The 27,515-nt window shown below is 40.9% G+C and overlaps 1 protein-coding gene across 8 annotated transcripts in view; it reads left to right on the top strand.

Annotated features, from left to right (window-relative positions):
* COL4A4 (collagen type IV alpha 4 chain) overlaps positions 1-27,515 on the top strand; it is a 150,084-nt gene that overhangs the window by 71,168 nt on the left and 51,401 nt on the right. For 7 of the 8 annotated variants that reach the window (XM_049888341.1, XM_049888339.1, XM_049888338.1 and 4 more), the window contains 16 exons: positions 8-43; positions 497-538; positions 2,198-2,278; positions 3,750-3,803; positions 4,060-4,119; positions 5,004-5,048; positions 5,551-5,604; positions 6,780-6,849; positions 8,000-8,104; positions 11,859-12,023; positions 13,186-13,275; positions 14,703-14,866; positions 17,833-17,905; positions 19,062-19,168; positions 22,126-22,309; positions 24,682-24,750. In XM_049888341.1, coding sequence (XP_049744298.1) covers positions 8-43; positions 497-538; positions 2,198-2,278; positions 3,750-3,803; positions 4,060-4,119; positions 5,004-5,048; positions 5,551-5,604; positions 6,780-6,849; positions 8,000-8,104; positions 11,859-12,023; positions 13,186-13,275; positions 14,703-14,866; positions 17,833-17,905; positions 19,062-19,168; positions 22,126-22,309; positions 24,682-24,750 — 1,399 coding nt within the window. The remainder of the gene's footprint in view (positions 1-7; positions 44-496; positions 539-2,197; positions 2,279-3,749; positions 3,804-4,059; positions 4,120-5,003; positions 5,049-5,550; positions 5,605-6,779; positions 6,850-7,999; positions 8,105-11,858; positions 12,024-13,185; positions 13,276-14,702; positions 14,867-17,832; positions 17,906-19,061; positions 19,169-22,125; positions 22,310-24,681; positions 24,751-27,515) is intronic. The other variant, XM_049888337.1, reaches the window with a different exon arrangement.

The following is a 27,515-nucleotide window of genomic DNA, read 5'->3' as shown; positions in this document are numbered from 1 at the left end:
GATTTAGGGACCTCCTGGCCATCCTGGGAGTCCAGGTTTGAAGGTAAGCAGCCAAGAGTAAGACAACTAAATAGAGCCCAGCTACAGTGAAATAATGATCCCTGGTATTGTTAAGTTATATCTTTCCTCTTATTATTAGACTTTATAAAATATTTAATATTTTACGTATCTTCATCTGCCCTACCTTCAAGATTAAAATTGAAAACGATTTTGCTTCCCAATGATTAACCTGTAATTTCTCTTTGTAACTTCTGGCTATTGACAGAATTCCTTTCCCAGGCTGGTTTTCCTACTACTCCTGAAGCTCAAAAAATATCTTTCAGTTCTACATAATAAATGAGATATCTTGATATCACTGTTAGACTAAATGCTAATAAATAATTAGATAATCTTCAATAAATTGCTTAGCCAGAAGCCTTACTTGCTTTTAATTACTTTTTAAAAAATTAAAAGCAATTAGTTTTCTTTTTTTTCTTCTTCTTCTTTTCCTTTTCAGGGTAATCCTGGCGTGGGAGTTAAGGGGCAAAAGGGAGACCCGGTAGGTATCCACCTTTGCACAGAGAAGCAGATGTTGGAGTGTATACTACAGAAGTTGTTCCCATTCTTATTTAACGTGTGTTGATTCTCTAGTCACGGGCCGATTTTATGGCTGAATTCTTGGTTTTATTTATTTTTTTCATTTAAAAATGTTACTTGAAATATTCTGCTTCCCCAACTCCCATTTATCAAGAGCATTAATGGTTTGAACGACTAGGGGAAAAAAAAGCTGTAGCTAAAGTGATTTGTGATTATATATTTGAACATTTACTTTGCTCCACCCAGCATAGGAAGCATGTCTACCAAAGCGTTTTATTTATTTAATAAAAGATTACTTAGAGGAACCAATAAACCAAACCCATTGCCGTCGAGTCAATCCTGACTCATAGCGACCCTATCTATAGTACGGGTAGAACTGCCCCGTAGGATTGCCAGGGAGCGGCTGATGGGTTAGAACTGCAGACCTTTTGGTTAGCAGCTGTACTCTTAGCCACTGCGCAACCAGGGCTCCAAAGAACCAAATGCCCTGTGTGAGGATCGAACTCACGACCTTCAGATTATGAGACTGACACGCTACCTACTAGGCTAAAGAGACTCCTTAGAGGAATGTAGTATATAAATCCCATTTCACAGATAAGGAAAATGGCATTTAGAGGAGTTAAGGAAAATAGAGAGCAGAAGTGGATTGGAAGGAATTTGCCCAAAAGTAGCATAGTCAGTGAGGGCCTGGTTTATAAATGCTGGTGACCTGCTACAGGACCTGTTCTTAGCTGTGAAGCTAGAGGGAGGATGATTCTAGTGTAGAATAATAATAATACTCAGAAAAGTACCAAATAATTTTCTCCTAATTAAGGGTGAGAATTTTTTTTTTTGTACTGTGGCAAAATAAATTCAAAGAACATTGTCTTTTCCAAGAGAATAGACTCTGTGATGGTTTAAATAAAAGCTTTTGGCTAATTATTTCATACAATGAGTTTTAAAATATTAGTAAAAAAATGATTTCTCTTTATACATCTAGCAATAAATTATAAATTACCTGAATCTAACCAGAGTGTGATGGTTTAATAACCGATAGTACGTTCTTATCATAGATGATTGGATAGGCATTAAAAACAAGGTTTTTGAGGAGTTTTCAGTATAATAGGAAAATGCTCACCAAAGAGTGTTATGTTCTGAAAGGGGCATATAAAGTTATAAAAAATATAAATGATATAGTATATTTTAAATTATAAAATAGAGATTGTCTCTGGATGGTTAGGATTATGGATCACTTTAATTTCTAAAGTTTATTTTAACAGTAAGTGTGAATTACATTTTTAATAAGAACAATAAATATCATTTAAAATTATGTGGTATATGTGGCGTGATTTCCATTTTAAATCCATGATGCACAGGATTGTGAGCCCTGCACTGTAATATGAATGAAAGTCTTCTGTGTTTCAAAAGGAAACCCTGGTGGCAAGGTGGTTAAGTGCTATGGCTGCTAACCAAAAGGTCAGCAGTTTGAATCCGCCAGCGCTCCTTGGAAACTCTATGGGGCAGTTCTACTCTGATAGGGTCGCTGTGAGTTGGAATCGACTCAACAGCAGTGAGTTTGGGTTTTTTTGGTGTTTCAAAACAAATTAATCTGAAGTTCCTATTATCTTAATTTTTTTTTAAGGGTGAGGTTGGCCAGCAAGGTTCTCCAGGACCAACTCTGTTGGTAGAGCCACCTGATTTCTGTCTCTATAAAGGAGAAAAGGTAATCCCCAAATCCATACTTTATCTGGCGTCTTAGTCATCTAGTGCTGCCGTAACAGAAATACCACAAGTGGGTGGCTTTAACAAAGAAAAATTTATTTCCTCGCAGTAAAGTAGGCTAAAAGTCCAAATTTAGGGCATCAGCTCCAGGGGAAGGTTTTCTGTCTCTGTTGGTTCTGGAGGAAGGTCCTTGTCCTCAATCTTCCCCTGGTCGAGGAGCTTCTCCGTGCAGGATGTGCTCTGCTCCTGGTGCTGCTTTCTTGGAAGTCTGAGGTCCCCCTATCTCTCTGCTCACTTCTGTCTTTTATATATCAAAAGAGATTGCTTCAAGACACAGTCCAATCTTGTAGATTGAGTACTGCCTCACTAACACAACTGCCGCCTATCCCCCCCCCCATTAATATCATAGAGGCATATAGGAAAATACAACATATAGGGAAATCACATCAGATGACAAAATGGTGGACAGTCACATACAATACTGGAAATCATGGCCCAGCCAAATTGATAAACACATTTTTTGGGGGACATAATTCAATCCATGACACCTGGGTACAGTAGTGGCAGTGAACATTTTCTGAGCACATACTCTGTGCCAGCGAAGTGCTGAGCACCTTCCCTCCATCACCACATTAATCCTGCAAGAACCTGAATAGGTGGGTACTATTATTACCCCACTGTACAGAGGAGGAAAATGAACCTTGAAAAGGTTAAAAGCATTCTCTAGCTTATGGAGCAGCTGGGTGGGAGATCCTAGCTGAGGATGTTAAATTGTGACATGTCCTCCAAGACATAAGGCCCCACTCATGTTGTCCTGGAAACCCTGGTGGTGGTGTGATTAAGAGCTATGGCTGCTAACCAAAAGGTTGGCAGTTTGAATCCACCAGGCGCTCCTTGGGGCAGTTCTACTCTGTCTATAGAGTCACTAAGAGAACGACTCGATGGCAACCCGTTTGGTTTTTTTGGTTCATGTTGTCTTTGATGTATGAGCTGAGAAGACTCAATTATACAAAGGTTTTTGCTAATTGGGATGGTAACAAATGCATAGAACTGAGTTGGTAAAAGACTCTTGGCAAATATTAATTCCTTTGTCAGCCTTCAGCACTGATGTTACTGACACTACTAGGAGATCCTGTTTCTACTTTTTGGCTACTGGGTTAAATTTCTTTTTCTCAGAATGAGCCACTCTTCTCAACGGCTGCATTTTCAACTTGCACACACTGTTCTGGTTCCATGGTGGTCGCTTCCTGTGTCCCACAATGCCACACCCTTCACACAGAGAACTGGCCTGATAGTGTCAGGTTTATTAACACACTTGGGTTTCAACTGCTTATTAGTGACAGTTGAAGAGTAATCCCTTATTTTAAAAAAAAGTGAATAAAACAGGTTGTCAAAAGAAGAGATTTCTGAAAGAGATTGAATTCAGTATGCTAAATAAGAATAAAACAGATTGTCTTCATTGTGATCTTCAGGGTATAAAAGGGATGCCTGGAGTTATTGGGCCACCGGGACTTTCGGGACTCAAGGTACTTATTTAAGTACTCTCTCTCTCTGTCTCTTTTAAATTTTATGATGTGAAATCTTAATTTTTTTTAAATTGCATGCTTTTAAATGCTAATGTATATTACTAGATTTTTTTCACTATTTTATCATAATCCTGTCGGGTGTCTATTCCCAAGTAATTAAGTTTTCTTTAGCTGCTGAAAAGAATTTTTGTTTTTTCTTTGCATATTGTCGAAATGTATTTCCTTGAATGCTTCTAAACACTGTTATGTCTTAAAGGGAAAACCTGGCATTGGGGCAAAAGGAGAAAAAGGTATTGTTGGGTTCCCAGGACCTCGGGTAAGAATCATTCAGACCTCCATTAACGTCAGAGTTGGGAGACATTTCTTGTCCACATTTTTATAAGACTGGGTCAATATTTCTGTGTGCTCAAAAGTAAGAGATACCTCAAATAGGGACCATATATTTTGGATAAGAATTGTGTAATAGCTCAACTTCCCAAAGTATCCCTCCCACTGACACCATTAAATAAGTTGAGAAAGTAGAAGATGGAAGGGTTGTGGGAAGGTAAGGGAATTGTGACGTTTCCCGTCTGGCTCAGTGTCAGTGTGATAATAGCTTGAAATTATGCATTTCAGCCTATTTGATACAATAAGGTAATGATCTAGGGGCACTAGCTAGAAAAAAAGCACAGCATCAGGCCCAAACATCTTCGCCCAGGTCACTAGTAGACATCGTCATTCATGAATCATCATGGAGGCCAGACCCCAGCAGACCTGGGCATTGAATTTACTTGCCTCTGGATTTAGCACCTAATGGAACAATAGGGGCTTCCATGGTAATATGTGAGGCTGATAATGCACAGAGCAGCATTTCATCTCCACACAAATTATATTGCAAGGATTTCAAAATTATTTGGCCCAGTGCAAGCATTAGTTAAAGAAATTAAAATAAAATGCAAAAACAAAAACAACAGAATATGTTCTTGATTTCAACACTGGCAATGACATGAATTTTATGAATAAGACTGATAAAGGTCAATAAGAATAACACATGTTATAAAGAAATCAATCTCTTTTACATTTGTTTGATTTTATTCAACTACCTTTGCAGGCAAGATTAAATATCTATGAGGCAGCCTCATAAGGTGAAAAATGATACATTGAACTCATTCATGCATTTCGATTTCATTCTGCTTGTCTTAATTTTTCTAACTTTATTAGGGTGAACCTGGTTCCTATGGATCTCCAGGTTTTCCAGGATTAAAGGTAAATATACACCATTATACCATTACCAAACCAAACTCATTGCCATTGAGTCAATTCCAATTCATAGCGATCCTGTAGGACCACGTGGAGCTGCCCCATAGGGTTTTCAAGCAGCAGCTGGTGGATTCAAACTGCCAAACTTTTGGTCAGCAGCCCATCTCTTAACCACTGTGCCAAGAGGGCTCCATACACCATTATAGAGGTGACATACCAGTTTTCATTAGTAAACACAATTCAGTATCATTCAAAACTAGTATTTTTGTATGCAGGCACTCAGAAGCATGTAATTGGAAAGGCAGACACAATCATTTTATGAATTGCCTGGTTTAGCTCTGGATTCAAGAACTAAAACACAAGACTTTGTCTAATGCACCCCATAACCAAGCTAAACTGCTCAGCATCTCAGTGATCACGCATCATTCAAGTTAAATGCAAATGAGATAATTTGGCACTCAATCACTTTTTTTTTTTTTTGCAAAAGTTATGTTTGTGTTGTTTGTAGGGGGAACCAGGACTGATTGGCGATCCTGGGCTGTTTGGATTTCTTGGCTCAAAGGTAAAAAAGTGAGCCTGTTTGAGTAGAGCCTTGATAAAACCTTATATCATTTATGTTATCTAATTTATTTTTTAAATATTTTAAAGAATCATTTATAAATGTAACTGCCCCATAGGGTTTCCAAGGCTGTAAATCTTTACGGAAGCAGACTGCTGCATCTTTCTCCCTCAGAGTACATTTTCGGTTAGCAGCCAAGTGCTTTAATCACTGTACTACCAGGGCTCCTTAACTTTTTGTAAAGGACAGAGATTACTCTAACGTATATTGTAATGATTACATTTTACACTTGAGACATGCTCCTTTAGGAGGTGAATAATAATGAAACCATCAAAAATTCCATAGGGATAAAATAGTATCAAGATTAAAAATTAAGGGAGCCTTGATCAAAGACTGTTTGCCTGGAGCATTGTGCTGTTTGAAAGAACTATCTGTATGGGATCAAACTGACAACAGCAATTCAAAAAGTTAGGAAGTTTGAGGGGTAATGAGTTTATGTCAATCGTGGAGGAACAAAGGAAGGTGGGAATGGTTGCACAACTTGAAACATGTCATCAGTGTCACTGAATCATATACGTAAAAATTGTTGAATTGGTGTATGGTCTGCTGGGTATGTTTTCAACAACAACAAATTAAATAAAATTCATTATTAAAAAAAAAAAAAATGAAGGAAGCCCTTGAGATCTTCCTGCTTTTACCACGACTGCATTTCTTCCTTTTTTTAGTTGCCTCTATAACCTCTTTTATAACCTCGTATGGAGTACTCATTCAGAACAAGCCAGGGAGGCAGTAAGGGGAAGGGGGCGTTATTTGCTGCTAAAATAAAATCTAGATTCAGAGAGTGCCAAGTTAGAGGTTCATGCCTGTACATATGGAAGAAACTTAATGGCTTGAGGGGTATCTAATTTATGGGCCTGGCCTAATTTGGCTGGACTTTTTAGATTATTTTCTTTCGTGCAAGTTTTGCCAATTGGTCATTGACTTCTGCTTGTAGGTGGGAGGTTGGATTCATCATTCTTCCTCCTAGAATTCTACGAGCCATTCATTTCTCTAGCTAGCCTATAATCTCTATGTCTTATATCAATGCACTTGTGATCCTTCTAATATTTATTTAATGCCAGGCAATATGAGAAAAATATTAATCTTTTTAAGAAGAGTGAATGAATGAATGATTTCAGGGGGATCCTGGAGACCGTGGACACCCAGGACCACCAGGTGTTTTGGTAACTCCACCTGTTCCACTTAAAGGTTCGTGTTCCATCCAGTTCTTCCATAAATTATGCAGAAATGAGATTTGAGTGTCCCCAACAGATGAATCTGTTCCAGTACACCTGGTATTTAACACACTAAAAAAAAAAAAAGAAAAAACACCTGTTGCCATACAGCATATTCTGACTCATATGAACCTATAGGACAGAGTAGAACTGCCCCATAGAGTTTCTAAGGAGCACCTGGCGGATTCAAACTGCTGACCTTTTGGTTAGCAGCTGTAGCTCCTAACCACTATGCCACTAGGTTTCCATTTAGCACACTGGGAAGGCTGAATACCTGCACTTGACCATGAGTATGTAATGCACTGATATGCGTGCAGGTAGAGGTGTGCCCTTGGTTGGTCTCTAATTGACACGAGATGTCAAATTTTATTTTAGTATGTAAACTGTATTCTGAGGTTTTTAGTACATCACATTTCAGAAAGTAGTTTTTTTTTAATCACTAAAAAAAATGTATAAAGCCATTTGACTAATACCTACCACAAGATGCTGCCATCAAGGGGAGGGGGGAACAGTTAAACCAGTTGCCATCAAGTCAGCTCTGACTAATGGTGACCTCATATGTGCCAGAGTATATACATCACATAGGATTTTCAATGGCCGATTTTTTGGGAGTAGTTTGCCAGGCCTGTCTTCTGAGATGCCTCTGTGAGGACTCAAACCTTCAGTCCTTCAGCTAGCAGCTGAGCACATTAACCATTCACACCACCCTGGCCTAAACCAGTGACAGTCAAAACCAAAAACCAAACCCATTGCCATCGATTCGATTCCAACTCATAGTGACCCTATAGGACAGAATAGAGCTACCCCCATAAGGTTCCCAAGGACCAGCTGGTGGATGCTGGTGGATTCCAACTGCTGACCTTTTGGTTAGCAGCTGAACTCAATGACAGAGCTCCACTCAAAGTTCACGTGTCTGCAAAGGAGGGGTACCTGAGGGGCTCAGACCTAAGATATTCCACTTTAAATGTGGTAAAAAAAAAAAACAAACTGCAAAATAATGTAATTATACTTTACCAAGCCTCATAAAAAGGAAGTGTTCATAAGTTTTAAGATGTAGATATACATTTATCTATTCATATGTATCGACAGCAGTGGGTATTCATATGTGTAATTCTCTTTTTCAGGCCCTCCAGGGGATCCAGGGTTCCCTGGCCACTATGGAGAAATGGGGGCAGTTGGACCACCTGGTCCTCCAGGTGTCTCAGGTGGACCAGGGGAAGCCCGGTCAGGTAAGAATTCATTGGATCTTTCCTGCCAGTTTTCCTAAATCATCACCCACACCGTGGTTCTCAACTGTAGCAGATATCAAAATCGTCTTGTTTTGTTGTTGTCGTAAGGAGCCGTCAAGTCAGTTCTGACTCATAGCCACTCTGTGTGTAACAGAAAAAACCATTGCCTGGTCCTGCCCCATCCTCACAGTCGTTGTTATGTTTGAGCCCATTGTTGCAGCCACTGTGTCAATCCATCTCATTAAGGGTCTTTCTCTTTTTCACTGACACTCTACTTTACCAAGCATTATGTCCTTCTCCAGGGACTGGTCCCTACTGATACAATGTCCAAAGTACATGAGACAAAGTCTCACCATCTTTGCTTCTAAGCAGCATTCTGGCTGTTCTTCTTCCAAGACAGATCACCTTAGTCCATTTCCATCAAGTTGATTCCGACTCATTGGGACCCTACAGGACAGAGTAGAATTGCCCCATAGGGGTTCCAAGGAGCGGCTGGTGTACTCAAACTGCTGACCTTTTGGTTAGCAGCTGAAGCTTTTAACCACTGTGCCACAGGGCTCCACAGATCAACTTAAGAGTTTCTAAAGATACTGCTGCCTGTGCCCCATACCAGACCAAGCACGCCAGACTCTTTGGAAAATGGCCCATGTATCTGTATTATAAAAGTGCCCTAGTATTTATAATGTATGGGGGCATTGGTGATTCAGTGGTAGAATTCTCACCGTGCCAGCAGGAGGGCCGGTTTGACTCTCAGCCCAATGTACATCATGCATAGCCACCACCCATCTGTCAGTGGAGGCTTGAATGTTGCTATGATGCATAACTCCGCTATGAACAGATTTCAGCAGAGCTTTCAGACTAGGATAGACTAGGAAGAAAGGCCTGGTGATCTACTTCTGAAAACCAACCCATGAAAACCCTATGGAATGCAGATAGTTCAGTCCACAACCCACCATGGGGATGGCACAGGACCAGGCAGCATTGTGTTCTTTTTTATATGGGATCTCCATGAGTCAGGGGCTGACTCAAGGCAGCTAACGACATTTCTAATGTACAGCCAGAGTTAAGAACCACAGAACTCAAACCACTCAATTACTTATTTGGGGGAAATACAGGCTCCTGGAATGTATCTCAAAAACATTCAGTCACCATCTGAGACATTTATTTGGACCCATAAGCGACATCATGATAAACAGAGAAAATATTGAAGTTATTAAGGGTTTCGTTTTACTTGGATCCACAATCAACACTCACGGAAGCAGCAGTCAAAAAATCAAACAGCATATTGCTTTGGGCAAATCTGCTACAAAAGACCTTTAAACACTTTGAGGACCAAGGTGCGCCTAACCCAAGCCACGATATTGTCAATCATCTCATATTCATGCAGCAGCTGAACAATGAATAAGGAAGACCGAAGAAGAATTGATGGCTTTGAATTATGGCATTGGTGAAGAATATTGGATATACCATGAAATGCCAGAAGAATGAACACATTTGTTTTGGAAGAACTATAGCCAGAATGCTCCTTGGAAGCGAGGATGGTGAGACTTTGTCTCAAGTACTTAGGACATGTTATCAGAAGGGACCAGTACCTAGAGAAGAACATCATGCCTGGTAAAGTAGAGGGTCAGTGAAAAAGAGGAAGACCCTCAATGAGATGGACTGACACAGTGTCTGCAACAATAGGCTGGAACATAGCAATGATTGTGAGGATGGCACGGGACCAGGTAGTGTTTCATTCTGTTGTACACAGGGTTGCTATGAGTAAGAACGGATTCGACAGCACCTACTAACAACATCTCAGGGGGACTTTGAGGAATACCCATGTGTAACAGGCTTCCCACAAGATTATCACATGCAGATAAATTTGGGAACTGCTGTTAGAGTTAGTGTTTCCTTCGTGTTTTCCAGCCTCCTTGAGGGCTCTCCCTCCTGTTAAATTCAGTTCATCTGTCCAGGCCCCAATTTAAATCTCCTAGATGAACTGCAGAAATAAAAATGTATAATTTAAAAAATAAAATTTTGATTCAAACTTGATTAAAACAAAAAAGCACAGCCCCTACTCCCCCGCCCCCCCCAAAATAAAGCAACTCTAGTTCACAGTGATATTTGATGAAGAGCTGGGAAAGAGTCCTCTTGACATAAGTACTTTGAAGTCTTTCAAGTACTGTAGTGGTTAATATTCTTGGAGGGTATTTGCATTCTGTGAACCCAGAAGAACAGATTAAACCTCTGAGGAGAAAAGTCTTGAATAAATGTAATTTTATCCAGCCCATATCTCTTGTTATGTTTATGGACAAAGAGTAAGAAGTTTCTGGAGATATTCAACTGGTAATGCAAAGTTCTTGATTAGTCTTTCAGGAATGTCACTTCCACATTGTGGGCTCTGATAACCACAGAGGTGGTCACGCTGTCTACACTTGGTTAATCTGTGTACAGTTGGTTACAAAGCTTTGGGTTAATTGACCCAGGGCTATATCAATCATATAGAATATTCTGTTGGTCAAGAAGCACTAGGCTTTGGTCTTAGATTTCTTCTTTCCGGCTTGTTTATAATAAAACAGTGCCTCCAGCAGAGTAAAATCAAAACCCACTTGGACAAGTGACTCTAGCAGATATCAACTTAAACATAACAGTTGTTGTTATGTGCCAATTCTGACTTATAGCAACCCTATAGGACAGAGTAGAACTGCTCTATAGGGTTTCCTAGGCTGTAATCTTTACAGAAGCAGATCACCAGGTCTTTTTCCCCCATGGAGTAGCTGGTGGGCTCGAACTGCTGACCTTCCAGTTACCAGCTGAGTGCTTAACCGTTGTGCCACCAGGATACCTTACAGATAACAAGAAAACAAACAAAAAAAACCAAACCCGTTGCCATCAAGTCAATTCTAACCCATAGCAATTTTATAGGACAGGGTAGAACTGCCCCATAGGGTTTCCAAGGAGCAGCTGGTGGATTTGAACAGTTGATCTTCTGGCTAGCAGTTAAGCTCTTAACCACTGTGCCACCAGGGCTCCTGGTAATGTATATGGCTCTTAAAAATCCATTGCTGTAGTTGATTTTGACTCATAGCAACCCCCTAGGGTCTCCAAGGCTGTAAATCTTTATGGAAGCACATCTTTCTCCCACAGAGTGGCCAGTGGTAGGTTCAAACCCCCGACTTTTCAGTTAGCAGCCAAGTGCTTTAACCGCTGTGCCACCAGAGCTCCCTTATAGCCCTTACTCTACATGTTTTTATTTTATAATTACCTGTAATATTTACCATGGGATAAGCAGAGTTCTGGAGTCAAGACACTTGGAATTGAACCCCAGCCTTGCCGCTTAGTGGAGACCGCATAGTGCAGTGTGTATAGTGAAATAGTTATGAGGCTAACATGGAAAGGGTGGTATTTTATCTTCTATGTAGACAATGATGTGTCTATATTTTGGGTCATTAAATATGCTAACGTGTATTCAGATTATTTTTACTACATTATCAAGGTGGAAAACTTAAAAAATTTAATTTCTTTCCCAGTAACCCCATAGAATGGGGAAAAGGTAAGAAAATCTGATTCCCCAAACCTGTTTGTGACCACTTGTGTGCTTGTTTATAAGGAGGCAAGGCATTTTTTTGATGGCTGTGATATTCAGTTATTTCATACCTTTTTTTCCTTAAAAAGTTCCATGGCCTAAGGCAGCCCGGATTTTGCTTTCTTCTACAGAAAAGCTTACTCTGATAGTATATGTGATTTTCATTATTGATTTCTCTTGGAGGCGTGATGGGACCCCCTGGGCCCCGAGGGTTTCCTGGTCATCCAGGGCTTCCGGGGACAGCCGGCATTCCTGGAAGAGCTGACTCTGCTCCAGGAAAACCAGGGAACCCAGGACCACCTGGCTTGCCCGGAGTGCCAGGGCTGCAGGGACCCCCAGGATCAGATGGTAAAGTGATCCTCGTTCATCTTCCTTAGCATTTATGTTGTATTCAGTGCTGCAGTGTCATTCAAAAATATGATTTTTTAAGTATTTTAAAGGGTATATACTATTTCATGAGCTGAGTTAGTATTATTGTCTTTTTTATAAATAAACTGAGGTTGAACTATTATGTCAATTAAAGTATATGAAATTACTTGGTTGGGAATTTAAGTGTGAATTCATCTTCTATAGAAGGAAGTCAAAAGATAACGCCCAAATGGAAAAATTAAGAAATAGCAATACAGACATGTTGAATGGCAAAATAGAGGCAAATAACCAAAGAGCCCCCTACATATATAGAAATAATGCGTTTCCCCACAGCCAGCTTAAGATTCAGCTTTTTAAGCCCCCTGAAGTCCCTCTAAACTTTTGTCATCATTTCTTCTCCCTTTTTCATTATCCTATGGGCTTATGACTTTTTATAATGTCCTTTCTCTGTCCTTTTTTTTTTTTTATGACATTTTTGGGAGAGGACAGAATTTATTGTTTGTGGTTTGTCTGCCATCTCAGATGACTCTGAAATTCTGCTTTTAAATGCCTGCTTTATGCTTTCTTCATTCGGTAATGATTAAGAACTGAAGGGGTGGGAAGCTATTTGCTATACCTTGACTCTTAGCTTTTTTTTAATTTGTTTTGTTTTCTGTTTCATTACCTTGTTCTACGGAAACCCTGGTGATGTAGTGGTTAAGAGCTACAGCTGCTAACCAAAAGGTCAGCAGTTTGAATCTACCAGGCACTCCTTGGAAACTCTATGGAACAGTTCTACTCTGTCCTCTAGGGTCGCTATGAGTCAGACTTGACTTGATGGCAATGGGTTTTACCTTGTTCTGCAACCACTAAATTAGACTGGGATTAGGAATGTCTTTATAAGTGGTTAGGGTGGCAGATGTGTGGTATGATAGTATATAGTCTATTCATGTACCTGATCATATATCAGAGGGAAAGAATCACAGGAAAGGAATGGAAGAGATAATAAGGCAAACTTAGAAGTTTAAATCAATTAGAAGAAAGAATAAGGGAAATTTAGGAAAGAGGATGTGAGTGCAAGAGACACTTAAACTTGTCCTGCAGAAGACATTCCTAAAAAAACTATGTGATTCTCTCTGTCCACCCCTTACCCACCGTAAAGTTATATATTGTAGTGTTGGAAACCCCGGACCACGAGGAATAAAAGGCAAAGCAGGTCCTCCAGGAAGAAGAGGCTCAAAAGGAGAAAAAGGCAAGTATGCATCAAGAGTAGCATTTTCTAGAAGGCAATAATATACGGAGGACTGAGGGCGTACCTGAAATGGACAGCGTGGCATTTCCTTCAGATTTGTTACTCACCTTAGTTGCGCTCAGGAGCACTCAGCCGGCTTATGTGCTTATGACGTGATGAAATCTTACCAGAAAACTCAAATCCTCTTATGAGTATCTTAGCACATAAAGAAGTCTCTCACTTGCCATGGAATTTGCCTCAGAATAGTGACTTTCCTCATGAGGGCCTCTTGATTCCTTGAGAGCAACAGAGACAGGATAGTATTGATATTTTAGCTCAGTCTCTCTCTGGGGACTCCCCAGTTTGCCAGGCTCATCATACGCCCATAATCCTATCTATCTCCACTCGTAAGTTGTTTTGCATCTTTTTTTTTAATAGACTTTTTTTTTGAGGAGTTTTAGTTTTGCAAAAATTACACAGAAAGTAGAGAGTTCCTTAGCTCCCCTCTCCCTCCTGCACACTGTTTCTCTTACAATTAACATCTTGCCTGCCTGTGGTATATTTGTTACAATTGATAAACCAATATCGATACCTCATTATGAATTAAACCTATAGTTTACATTAGAGTTCACATCTGATGCCGTTTTGATCTACCTGGTCCTTATTGTGTGCTGTGGAGTCAATTCTGACTCATAGTGACCCTGTAGGAGAGAGTAGAACCCCTGTAGGCTTTCCAAGGCTGTAATCTTTACGGAAGCAGACTCCAGATCTTTCTCTGGTGGAGCCACTGGTGGGTTTGAACTGCCAACCTTTCAGTTAGCAGCCAAGAACGTAAACACCGCACCACCAGGGTAAGAAGGAGAGTGTAAATACAGTAGAGGAGTTTGACTATCCAGAGAGACGATTTTTTCGTTTGTTGATTTTAGATTAAACGCCCTGATGATTAAGGAATGCCTCGTGGTGAATCGTCACTTGTGCTGTTAACATGCAATGTAATAAATAATCCCTGCTCACATGCAATTTTGTTTCTTTTATTGTTCAGAGTTTCTCTTCTAACCGACTTTATTTTAGACTCTAATTTATTTTTTGGTTTCATCAATAGAAGCCAAATAAGAAACTTGAAAACTTTTCAAAATAAGAGACTTTATTTTTAAAGTTTCTTCAGGAGAACTGGACCTAAATTTTCACCCTGGACTTGGTCAGAATGAGTTTATTAAGAAACAAGATGCTCCATTTGTCTGGAAACTCTCTACCCACCCCTGGTAGACCATGCCATGCCTCCACATTGCACCGCAGCCTCCACATCCCACGTTATCAATTGCCTGTAGTGAGAATTGTTCACACTGGACCCCTTTTCCCCCTCTTAGATATTGGTAGTGTGTGGTAAAGCCCTTACTGTGGATTTGATTCAGAAAACATGACAACGCTGCATTTTATCCTCTGTCTAGGAAACGAAGGGCTCTGTGCCTGCGACCCTGGTCCCATGGGGCCCCCTGGTCCCCCAGGACTTCCTGGGCGGCAAGGTTTTAGGGGAGACTTGGGGCTCCCTGGGTGGCTTGGAGAAAAAGGTGACCCAGGTCCTCCTGGTGTTGAAGGATCCCCGGGGCCACCAGTGAGTAACTCTTACCAGTACAATATTTCTAGTTAAAAGTCATAGATGGTGACAGCGTTCAAATGTACCTTTTTTTTAAATTTATGCATGGTATATGTTATGTTTTGAACCTATGGCTCTACTAATGACAAAAAATCACCTATATCCATTCATTCAACCATCCATCTATGTTTCATTCAGCTAATATTTACTGAGCACCTACAATGTTCCAGGCACTTCTGGGTGCTGGGGATACGACAGGGACCAGAACATAGTCCTTGCTTTTATGGGTCTTCCATTCTATTGGGCGGACATAGACAGACGAGTGAATGGATAGTATGTCAGGTGGTGGTTTTATCCTTGTGGGTATTTGTTTTTGTATTATTATAAGATTTAAGGCTTCTCTTAAAGAGCCCTGGTAGCACAATGATTAAAGTGCTTGGCTGCTAACTGAAAGGATGGTGGTTCAAAGCCGCTAGTGGCTCTGTGGGAAAAAGACCTGGTGATCTGCTCCCATAAAGATTACAGCCTAGAAAACCCTATGGGGCAGTTCTACTCTGTCCTGCAGGGTAGCCATGAGTCAGAATCGACTTGAAGGCACCCAATAACAGCAGGGCTTCCCTTGAAAAATTGGGAGCTCACTAACGTGAGACCTTCTGTGTTCCCACTACCACTGGGAGCTGAGAGGTGGCTGTCCTTGTCAGGGGAGGCCTGGGCACTCCAGTTTCCACCACCTCCACCTGCCTGCTTCCTTCAAAAGGACCTGGCTCCTGTGGGCACTTGCCATTGAAGTCCACGATCTAAGCTGTATATAAAAAAAGCCAGTACATGCCTGGCAAAGGAGCTTCGTGTTGATGCTGGGCTTTTGTTGTCCTAGCATCCATGTTTAGTGATCTCAAGGCCTTGGAATTGAGAAAAGTAGCTTTTGATCCCAGAGCTGCTGGGAACCTTTTCTCCAGGAATTGTAGAGGTTAAACATTGATGCCACTAGAGTCTAAGCACCATGATGACAAGATTGCCTTGTAAACTGGTGGATCCCCAGTCTTTGAATAGTACTAGCACCTTGTAGGTCCTCAGGAAACATTTGTTCAACAAAATCTAGACACAGCTCCGGTAACTTGATTTTCTTCCCAGATCAAATGAGTCTATGATCAGACTCTAGAACTTGAAGCTCTACATCTACAATGCAGAAGAACAATTCACCACACATCTTAAAACTTTCAGACTTCCACATTGTATTCACTCTTCCCAGTGTACAAGGTCTTATTTATTAAGCCTACCTCTGGTTCACATGCTATGTAAGTAGTTTTCTCCCTTTAGAGTTGATCCATCAGAAGGCTGCTTTCATTATTCATCACTTGGACTGGATAGTGTACCCATACAGGTTAGTCCTGTCCCATAGCCACTGATTACTTAGCACATACATTAAGAATAAAAATAGTTCTTAACACATAGCAACACTTCATGATTTCTAACATTCTCTTACTGTTTGAATTTACCCGTGTCTACAAAAAAAAATTTTTTTTTTTTTTAACTAAGAAATGTCTTCCACCCACTGTTTTGATGTCTCGTAGACATTGGTTCAAACAGGATGCTATACTAGAGTGAGGCTTTTAAGGATACTGAGCAGTGGGTATGGAGCTTTTTTTTTTTTTTAATATATAGTAGATGGCTCCCAACCGTGTTGTCAGCTTGAGTTTTTATGCCTGTTGTATACATTCTTAGCTGCTTCTTCACTCTCACTGCTTGCTGCTGACAATTGCACTTACCTCCCCTTCCTTTTATAGTTTATGGAAACCCTGGTGGCGAAGTGGTTAACAGCTACAGCTGCTCACCAAAAGGTCAGCAGTTTGAATCCACCAGGTATTCCCTGGAAACTCTATGGGGCAGTTCTACTCTGTCCTCTAGGGTTCCAATGAGTTGGAATGGACTTGACAGCAGTGGGTAGGGCATATAAATTAGTATAGGCCAGTTAAAAAAGAAAATTAAGCTCGTTTCAACTCATTGTTAGACTGTATGAAAATAAGACCAGGTAAGATCTGTGTGAAACAACAAATGGTTTGCTCAGTCATTTTTGACCTCTTCCAGATTCTAGACTGTTTCCTGATTATTGAGGTCGCCAAATAAGTGACTGTAAGTCATGTGTAGTGTTTCTATAACTCTGTTAGCTGTAATGTTTGGTCACTCTGATATACTGACAGTAGGTCTCCAGAGTTTGGCAGTGCCTGATATTCAATCATATGTAGCTCTTATAAAACCATGACCCAAATAGCCCAGTCTCAACAATGCTGGGGTCAAAACATGATGAGCCCATCAGTCTAAATTGGTTGTTTACTTATTATACAGAGGGAATGTATTGGCATCAGCAAAGGTCCTTATTTTTCTTTCTCTCGCTCATCAAATTCCCTCAGTGTTACAGTGATTTCCATGCCCCTCTCATTACAAAGTCATTGCTAAGCCTCTGCCTTAAGCTCTAGTGGCAACTCCTGTTGTTAACAGCTCTCCATCCTTTTTCCTCCCAATTCTGCATTAGGAAGCCCAAGATAATTTAATTTTAAAAATAGCTTTTTATTTTGAGATAGTTTAAGACTTATGAGAAGTTGCACAGATCATATAGAGAGTTCTCGTGTATCCTTCACCCAGCTTCCCCCAATGATATATCTTATATAACCATAGTACATTGCCAAAACCAAGAAATTGACCTTGCTACATTTCTATTAACTCAGGTACAGACCTTATTCAGATTTCACTGGTTTTTACATGCTGTCCAAGAGCCTCAATTTTGTAAGGTAGGACCTTACGCCAAGGTAGGATCTTGGAAGGCAGGCAACAGGAGGAGGCTAAGAGTGCCAAACCAGTTTGTTTAGCAAGTGATATAGGAGGGAGAAATAGAGAAATCAGATATACAGACATGAATAACTTGATCCTTTACACTTTTTTTTTTTTTTTTTTACACTTAAGCTAATTTGTTCTTATTTTTCACCAAGGGAAAACCTGGTGCCTCAGGACCACGTGGCAGCAAAGGAGAAAAGGGCGACATGGTTGTCTTGAGAATCAAAGGTGAGCATAATTAATCATCTAGCTCCCTGCCACTTTATGAATGACGCAGGAACCATCCTGAATTATTTATGAACAATCCTCCTGTATTAGTTTCCCTGTGACCACAGACCAATTCAATAACAAGACCTAGGATTGTTGAGATTGCTTTAAAAAATACTCCTTGCCCTTCATAGGGTCCTATGACTGGTGAGCCCCAAATTCTTTGTCTCATATTTGAAAACATGAATGCTCCTTTAGTCATGTGCTCAAATTCTCATTGTGGTGAAACAAGGCCTCCTTTGACATGCTAGTGTTTGTTTGCTGCATTATAGTATCCAGAACAAGTCAGGAATATTTTGGTTGTTAAGTGACAGAAACCCAGCTTGAAGTAGTTTAAGAAAAAAATAAAAGTAACTTATTGAATCCATCAGCTGCTCCTTGGAAACGCTATGGGACAGTTCTACTCTGTCCTATAGGGTCAGTATGAGTTGGAATTGACTCAATGGCAATGGATTTGGTTTTTTTTTTTTTTTTTTGGTTTATTGACTCACTTAAACAAAATTTGAAAGATTAGACACAAGATTGGCATTGGAGACAGCTGAATCCAGAGTCTCAAATGGTGTCAGCAGGATCTCTCTGCATCTTCCATCTTTCATTGCATCATAAGCAGTCTCTCCCAGGGACTGGCTTTCTCTGGGCTGTGGGGTACATGGCCCCAGGCAGCTCCAGATTTTTACAACCACAGATGAAAGAAAACTCTACATCGTCAGCTCCAGTTAGGGAAAAAAAAAAAAAAAATCAGAAGGAATTAGATTAGCCTGGACCATGTGCCCAACCGTGGACCATCCTCCATCCACTATGGCCAGGGGATAGAGTACGTCATTCGGCATAAGGCGTGCAGGGCTAGATGCTCTGACTGGCACCTCCACACACAACCTCCTGTTGAAAAAGGGAAAAGGAACACTTCCCAAATAAACTAATTGAGTGAGTTTGGTGATAGTCATCCTTCCCTCTGACCTTTGAGTGGTTGTCTTTGTGTGACTTTGGGCAGCTGAAGCACTCAGAGGAAACTCTAACGATCCACACAGAGTCAAGGTCACAGTCTTTTTCTTGAGTCCTTTCTGTACTTCTCCCCTTGCTGATGAGGACTGGGATGTCTTTTGGCCTCTGTTTCCAGGACACAAAGGAGAAAGAGGTCCTGATGGGCCCCCGGGATACCCAGGGCAACAGGGGCAGGATGGTGAGGATGGACATGCTGGAGGAAGAGGAGACCCAGGACCCCCAGTATGTATAATTCTTTGGCTGCTGTAGAATTTCACTTTCTTACATGGTCACACAAACAGTTTGTTCTTAATTTACCAAGGGTTAACTCAGTACAGGGTCAACATGCTGTAAGTTAGAGCACGTTGACCCTGTATTGGGTTCACTGGTGTGTAAAGATGATGGTGATAAAAAGTATGGTACAACTGGAAATGGCCTAATATCCAGAGTGGTGGTTCGGTCATAGCAAGACTTTCTGTCCCTAGTCTTTGTATCAGTCTCATTATGCGTATTTCCTTCTAGGGCCCTTATTTCTGCCAAGCCTCAACTGATGTTGGGTCATATCTAGTTGGCTCTGTAAGGTCCTGATAATTAGCTTCAGGTCTATTCCCTGGTGAAGGGACACATGAGGGGAAGTAGCAAGGAAGAAAAGGTGAACTAGTGCAAATCCATTTGAACTGATGCGTTTGCTAATGGATGATGCCACTGATAAATGATATTTCTACATTTTTCAATCACGGTTTGGGTGGAAACTGTGTAGGTAAGGAAGGGAATAAGAAAAGAATATGAGACATGACCCAGTGTTTAGGAATTTAAAGTGTCTTGGGTATGCGAGGCACTTTTGAATGCTTACAATGTTGCAGAAACTGGGCTAGATGTGTTTATCTATGAACAGTGTGTGAGGCACCTCTGGGTGGGTCAAGCCTCCAACCTTACAATTAGCTGCGAAGCAAGTTAACTGTTTGCACCATCATTTTTATGTATGGCAGTAGCCTTACCCCGTTGCCATCAAGTCAATTCCAACTCATAGCGACCGTATAGACAGAATAGAGCTGTCCCATAGGGTTTCCAAAGGGCGGCTGGTGGATTCAAACTGCCGACCTTTTGGTTAGCAGCTGTAGCTCTTAACCACTGCACCACCAGGGCTCCAGCAGTAGCCTTATGAGGAGCAGTTATGTTTCCAATTTACGGTAAGGAAATGGGGCTTGGAGTATGTTATTCAAGGTCCCACATCTATCAAGCAGGCTAAACAGGAAAGAAAGCTCTTTCTGATTCCATGCTGCTTGCACCAGACTGGGCTGCTGCCTTGCGAATGGAAGATCACTGAGCGTGTTGTCATAGGGGAGGCCCAGGCTCTGATTTTATAGGAACCCCTGGAGGCAAAATACACATGAATAAGAGGGAAGCTTGGAAACAGGGTTAGATGATGGTATTAGCTTTCTGGCCTTTTGACCGATGTCAGGTATGTCAGTGGTCTCTGCTTTAGCCAAGATAAACTTTGCTTAGTTCATTCTTCTGCTTCAGAAAGTGCTTAGAACCTAACATCACTTAGTAGGAGTTGCCACCATTCACTAACCAAATTCTTAAAAAGTAAAGTGTGTTTCTAGATCACATTGGGAGAGAATTTTCTGTAATGCCCACTGCGGGGGCGGGGGGTCTTCTAAATTCATTGAAACAATACAGATGCACAAGACCATCATAGACCACATTTGAGGCCAGGCCACTCAGAAGGATGGATGACAGGACCCTCAGCTCCAGCAGGCCAGTGTCAAGCCTTCCCAGTGTGCCAGTGTCCTTGCAGCACATAGCTCAACACACAGCTCAGGGTGCCCTTCCTTCCTTCAGCACATAGCTCAGGCCAAGGAGCTGAGATCCAAGCTGGCAATGCGGGGGCAGCCCTGCTCTGAAAGTCTCATTCTTCCCTGGAGCCACCATCTCCACAGACAGTGCTTGCCGGGCTCTCACAAGGGACTTGCCGGTTACAGGAGCCAGCACTCAAGGAGGCCCCAAACTAGGGTTCCCCAACAGGCCTTTAGAATTCTTCCAGACCAGACGCTGGGTGGTGCAAATGGTTAAGTGTCCAGCTACTAACTGGTTGACAGCTCGAACCCACCCAGAGGCATCTTGGAAGAAAGGCCTGCTGATCTACTTCCAAAAGGTCACAGCCAGGAAACTTTATGGAGCACAGTTCTATTCCGACACATATGGAGTCTCCATGAGCTGCAATCAATTCAAGGGCAACTAGTTCGTTTTTTGGTTTTGCTTTTTGTTTTGTTTTGTTTTGTTGTTTTCAGACCAAATGCAAACTTAGCAACCAAGGATCAGTTTCATCCTGGTTTGATTTGGTACGCTGATGTTCCAAGTTTATCCAGGTTTCTGGAGGAACAGAGCTAGGTCGTTAACCCAAGGTCAAATTGCCATGCAGGAGGGGAGAGTATTTGTTCACTCTTTACCCCCCGCTGTGATGAAATCTCTGTGCCTTCTCAGAAGGCAGGAAAATAATTTCAAGTATAGAAGAACTTATCAGTTGTAGGTCCATTACCTCCCCTGATTTCCTTACATCTAAATTTTATGATTTTTGATATTAGTGGTTCTACATAAAATTTTGTATTCTACCAAAAAAACACCCAAACCCACTGCTGTCGAGTCGATTCCGACTCATAGCGACCCTACAGGACAGAGTAGAACTGCCCTATAGAGTTTCCAAGGAGTGCCTGGTGGATTTGAACTGCCGACCTTTTGCTTAGCAGACATTGCTCTTAACCTGTACACCACCAGACTTTCCATATTTGTAAGAGTGGGAGAAAAACTGGAATAGCAGATATATATAGGGAAAATATGGAGAAAAACCTGAGTTAATCATTCTAAATTACATTTGCTACTGATGAACTAGAGTTCTGGGTGGTACACATGGTTAACATGCTCAGCTGCTAACTGAAAGGTTGGAGGTTTTAGCCCACCCAGAGGCGCCTTGGAAGAAAGGCCTGGCAATCTATTTCTAACAAATCACCATTGAAAACCTTATGGAGCACAGTTCTCCTCTGACACTCATGGGGCTGCCATGAGTTGGAATTGACTCTCTGGCAACTGGTTTTACTGCTCTACTGTCTGCTGGAAATGGGGACTTTTCTGCATGTGTTTCTATAGCCTGCAATGACTTTCAAAGGTTGGTAATTGACTCATGACTTCAACATTCCCAGGGGGATCACGAAGACGCAATCCCAGGTGGAAAAGGGTTTCCTGGACCATCTGGGCCCCCAGGCAGAGCAGGATCAGCGGGGCCTCCAGGTCTGGGATTTCCTGGCCCACCAGGAGAGAGAGGGAGACCAGGAGCTCCCGGCTGCCCCGGCATGAGAGGCCCTGATGGCTTGAGGGGTCCCAAAGGTAATCTGAATGTTGCTGTGAGTCTCTCTTCCAGGTAGAGTTATAGCTATAGCAAAACAGCTGAAGAAAATTCCATCAAGGCGGTGTTCCAACCTCCAATGTAGTCAAATAAATAAAAGCATTACAGCACAGTCGATATTTACAACAAATGCCAAAAATCCTAAAATGCTTTTTGTTTAGCATACCAAAATTGTTTCTCATTCATTTCTTAGTATCAGTTTGCACAATCTGATCATATTAAAGTTATATATGTATGTATACACACACACATAAAACTTTGAAATACCTATTATTTTACCCTCCTTTAAGATAATGCATTGTATTTTAATAAAAAAAGAACACCACTATCTCATTTAAATTTCCATCATTACCCATGAAAAACCATTTGTAAGCATTTTTGGTAGAAGAGATTTTAGATATGTTTGACATTTATGTGCATTTGAGATAATAAAGTGACTCGCATGATCAGAGCTGAAAACTTTTTTTATTATTATTATTTTATTGTGTTTTCAGTAAATGTTTACACAGCAAATTCGGTTCCCATTTAACAATTTTTTTATACAGTTTGTTCAGTGACATTGCTTACATTTTTCACAATATGTCAACATTCTCATTATTTCCATTCTGGTTGTTCCATTTCCATTAATCTAGTTTCCCTGACCACCATAACTTCTCATCTTTTCTTTAAGGTAAATGTGGACCATTTGGTCTCATAGGCTTTTTTTTAAAGGAGCACAGTACTCACAGGAGATATTGTTTATTTTATGAGCCAATCTGTTATTTAATCAAAAGGTGATCTTTGGTAGTAGTTCCAATTCAAAGTTTAAAGGGTGTCTCTGGGCAGTTGTCTCAGGGATTCCTCTAGTCTCTGCTGGTGCAATAAGTATGGCCTTTTTAAGAATTTGAGTATTGTTCTATATTTTTTTCCCATTCTATCAGGGTCCATGTATGGTCTCCCTAATCAAAATGGTTGGTAGTAGTAGCTGGGCACCATCTATTCTTCTGCTCTCAGGGTAAATGAGGCCATGGTTTGTGTAGGCTATTAGTCCTATAGAAAAGTTTCTTCTTTGAATTTTTTATTTCCTTCCCCCTCTTTTCTTCCAGACGAGTAGAGACCAATAGGTGTATTTTAGAAGGCCACTCGCAAGATTTAAGACCCCAAATGCTACTCACCAAACTAGGATGTAGAACAGAAACTTTATGAACTATATTCTGCCAATTGACTGAGTTGTCCCATGAAACTATGACCCTAAACCTTCAAACCCAGAAAACCAATCATGCGAGGAATTGATTATATCCAAGAAGTATTTGTAGCTGTGCCCCCTATGGGCTTTATTATATATATGAATACTTACACAGTACACACATACCTGTATCTATACCTACAGATACACCTATATACGTACATTTATATACACACCTATCTATACACATACATGCATACATACCTACCTATTGTAACCACACACATATTTTTTGATGGTTGTGAAAACTTTTAAGAAGATGGGAAAAAGGGTTTATTATTTAAGATTTTCTTTTATAGATTGTTCATATATTCCTTGGCCTACATTCTTATTTGTGAAATTTTGGAATAAAATGAAAATGGCTCTTGCTTTGACAACATAAAAAGGCAAATAGCCTGGTATTTGATAAGGTTTAAGATGACAGTCTAGGACCCATCAAAATTGAAAATTATTTTTATTTATCTCGCATACTTTCTGATAATATCTTATAAAACTTTATTTCTACTATAAAAGAGAAATATTAAATTTTAGAACGGAGTTTGCTGTCTTATTTTCTTTGGCACTTAAAAAGGGGCATAATAATAACCACATTGCAGATTTGTTAGGAGAACCAGGAGACAATGTATTTGAAGCACCTATTTCAAGGTACTTTTATTATCACCATTTCAATGGTAGCTTTTATTAATATCTAGCCCAGCCCCCTCATTTGTGCAAATTCTCCAGTCCAAACTAGGATCGAAATCTTCTGAACCCAGTGTTGGGTGCTTGCTGCTATTTCATGATTTGGCCATCAGCTTCTGTCTCCATAGTATTAGCTATCCATGAGCCTATAAATACATTATTTTTTTCTTGGCTCTTAAAACTGATTTTTCTTGGAACCAATATCATTCTTATTTCCATTATCTTTACAACTGTTCTGACAGTCGAAATGCAAATTTCAGGACAGCTTTTCTAAAAATTCAGTTTAAAAAACAGTTTATGTAATCTAATGATACTTGGGTTTTTCTTTCATTTGATTTCCACGTATACTATATGAAAAAGATCTTGAGTAAGGTTATTCTCATAGAGACTCATGTTGCATTGACCTATCAATTATGTGAATGCCACTTTTTTTTTTTTTCATTTCAGGTGATACAATTCCTTGTAACATAACCTACCCAGGGAGGCCAGGCCCTCCAGGTTTTGATGGACCTCCAGGTATGATCAATGAGAAGTTACTGTGTTATACATTTCCGCTAGTAAGAGAACCAGGAAGACAGGTACAGAGATAGCAAATCCTCAGTTAACTGGTTAGGATATTCCTGAAATTCTTACAAAGTTTGAGGGAGTATGAGAAAACAATATTTGCAGTAATTCGTAGTTGAATCTCTAGTCTACTGGTTTTAGCACCATTTCCCTGGATTTGATCACCTATCAGCTAAAATGTTTGTCCTTTGAGAGTTTTAAAAGTGTATCTACTTTCTTTTCCTGTGTGCCAAGAGTGAAAAATGAATGTTTGTTTACTGGTTCTAAGTCTGTGCTGCTTTCCATGAGAACCAAACTTCTGGCCAAAAGCATTCTGGAAAATGTCTACATATTTGCAAGCCTGATTGAACTTTTATGCAGCTGCTTTACTTGGATTAAATGTTTGGTTTTAAGCTAAATGAACCCACAATCTGTATAAGGGATTTTGTCTAATTTTTTTTTAATTGTCTCAGAATTCACTTAAAATCGATTCCAACTCATAGCGACTCCATGTGACAGAGCAGAAACTCCCCATAGAGTTTTCTAGGCTGTAATCTTTACGGGAGCAGATCACTAGATCTTTTTCCCTTGGAGTCCCTGGGTGGGTTTGAACCACCAACCTTTCAGTTAACAATTGAGTGCTTAAGCATTTGTGCCACCAAGGCTCCTGTTTTGTCCTGCGTAGCTCTAACGAGTATTGAAAGGTTGAATGATGAATGAATCTGTATTGCTGTCTCCATCCATTGGGTATCGTCAGCGTATAAAAGGCATGGTGGTTCAGTGGTAGCGTTCTCACCTTCTCTGCGGGACACCAGGGTTTGATTCCTGGCCAGTGCACTTCATGAGCCACCACCACCCATTCCTCAGTGGAGGCGTGTGTGTTACTATGATGCTGAACAGGTTTCAGCAGAACTTTCAGACTAGGGGCTTCCAGATGAAGATGGACTAGGAAGAAAAGCCTGGAGGTCTATTTCCAAAAATCAGCCAATGAAAATCCTATGGATCACAATGGTTCAATCTGTAACCAATCGGAGATGAGGCAGGACCTGCGACATTTAGTTCTATTGTGCATGGCATCACCATGAGTCAGAGGCTGACTTGATGGCAGCTAACAACAGCAATTTTCACAGTCGTGTTGTACAACAGCCTACAACAACCAAAAAGTATTTTCTCTCTTATGGGTCTGCAGGTTGATTGGGATTTAGCTGATCTAAGTTGGCCTCTGCTGGGCTTGGTCCCAGGCTCCAGGTCACGTTCAGGTCTACAACACACATGATGTGGTGGGGCCGGACTGGAAGAGCAGCATCTGCGCAGGTGTGCTGTGCTCACGCGGTTGCAGCAATGCAACAGGGTAGACCTCGCTTCCCAAGCACATTCTGCACCTCTGCGTCAGTGTTGCTAGTGTCCCATTGGCCTAACAAGTCACATGACCAAGCCCCAGTCCAGAGGGTGGGGAGGTACACTTTAGCCATCACGACGAAATAGCAAGGGTGTGGAAGGATGATTCTGTATCAGGAGAGTGAAGAAGTGCTAGTTGACTAAGTGTTCATTTTCGTTTTTACTGGAGCATTGTCGTGGAGGGAGGAAAAGTTTATGATTACTTTCAGCAGCTTTAGCCTTGAGGGACCATCACCCGTCTGTCAGTTCGTCAGACAATGGTGGCTTGTGTGTTGCTATAATGCTGGAAGCTATGCTACTGGTATTTCATATACCAGCAGCCTCACTCATGGCAGACAGGTTACAGTGAAGTTTCCAGCCTGAGACAGACTAGGAAGAAAGGCCTGGTGATTTACTTCAGAAAATAAGCCAATGAAAACCCCATAGATCACAGAATATTATCTAAGACTTCAGCTCGGTTACTTTGGATGTGTCATCAGGAAGGACCAATTGCTAGAGAAGGACATCATGTTTGGCAAAGTGGAGGGCCGTCAAAGTTGAGGGAAACCTTCCATGAGGTGGATTGACACAAAGCTCACAACAATGGCCTCAAACATACCAATGATCATGAAGATGGTGCAGGACCAGGCAACATTTTGTTCTTTTATACATAAGGTCACTATGAGTTGGAGCTGACTTGATGACACCTAACGACAACATCTTTGAGGGCAATGAGCACTCAAACTTTAAGATGGCAGTTATACCTCCTTTCAGCCTATGATTTACAAGTTATTTTGTTGTTGTTGTTAGATGCTGTCCAGTCAATTCCAACTCACAGTGACCCTATATACAACACAAGGAAACACTGCCCAGTCCTGCACTATCCTCACAATCATTGCTATGCTTGATCCCATTGTTACAGCCGCATATCAGTCCATGTCATTGAAGGTCTTCCTCCTTTTTGCTGACACTCTACCCTACCAAGCATGATGTCCTTCTCCAGGGACTGATATCTCCTGATAATATGTCCAAAGTATGTGAGGTGAAATCTTGCCATCCTTGCCTCTAAGGAACATTCTGGCCGTACTTCTTCCAAAACAGATTTGTTCATTCTTCTGGCAGTCCATGTTATATTCAATATTCTTCCCCAACACCATAATTCACAGGCATCAATTCTTCTTCAGTCTTCCTTATTCATTGTCCAGCTTTCACATGAATATGCAGCGACTGAAAACCTAATGGTTTGGGTCAAGCGCACCTTAGTCCTCAAAGTGACATCTTTGGTTTCTAACACTTTAAAGAGGTCTTTTGCAGCAGATTTGTCCAAAGGATTTGTGTCATTTGCTTTCTTGACCACTGTT

Source organism: Elephas maximus, chromosome 6 (assembly GCF_024166365.1).
Source record: "Elephas maximus indicus isolate mEleMax1 chromosome 6, mEleMax1 primary haplotype, whole genome shotgun sequence".
NCBI classification, from domain to species: Eukaryota; Metazoa; Chordata; class Mammalia; order Proboscidea; family Elephantidae; genus Elephas; species Elephas maximus.
The sequence above is the reverse complement of the archived record's forward strand: the minus strand, read 5'-3'. Positions and strand labels throughout refer to the sequence as shown.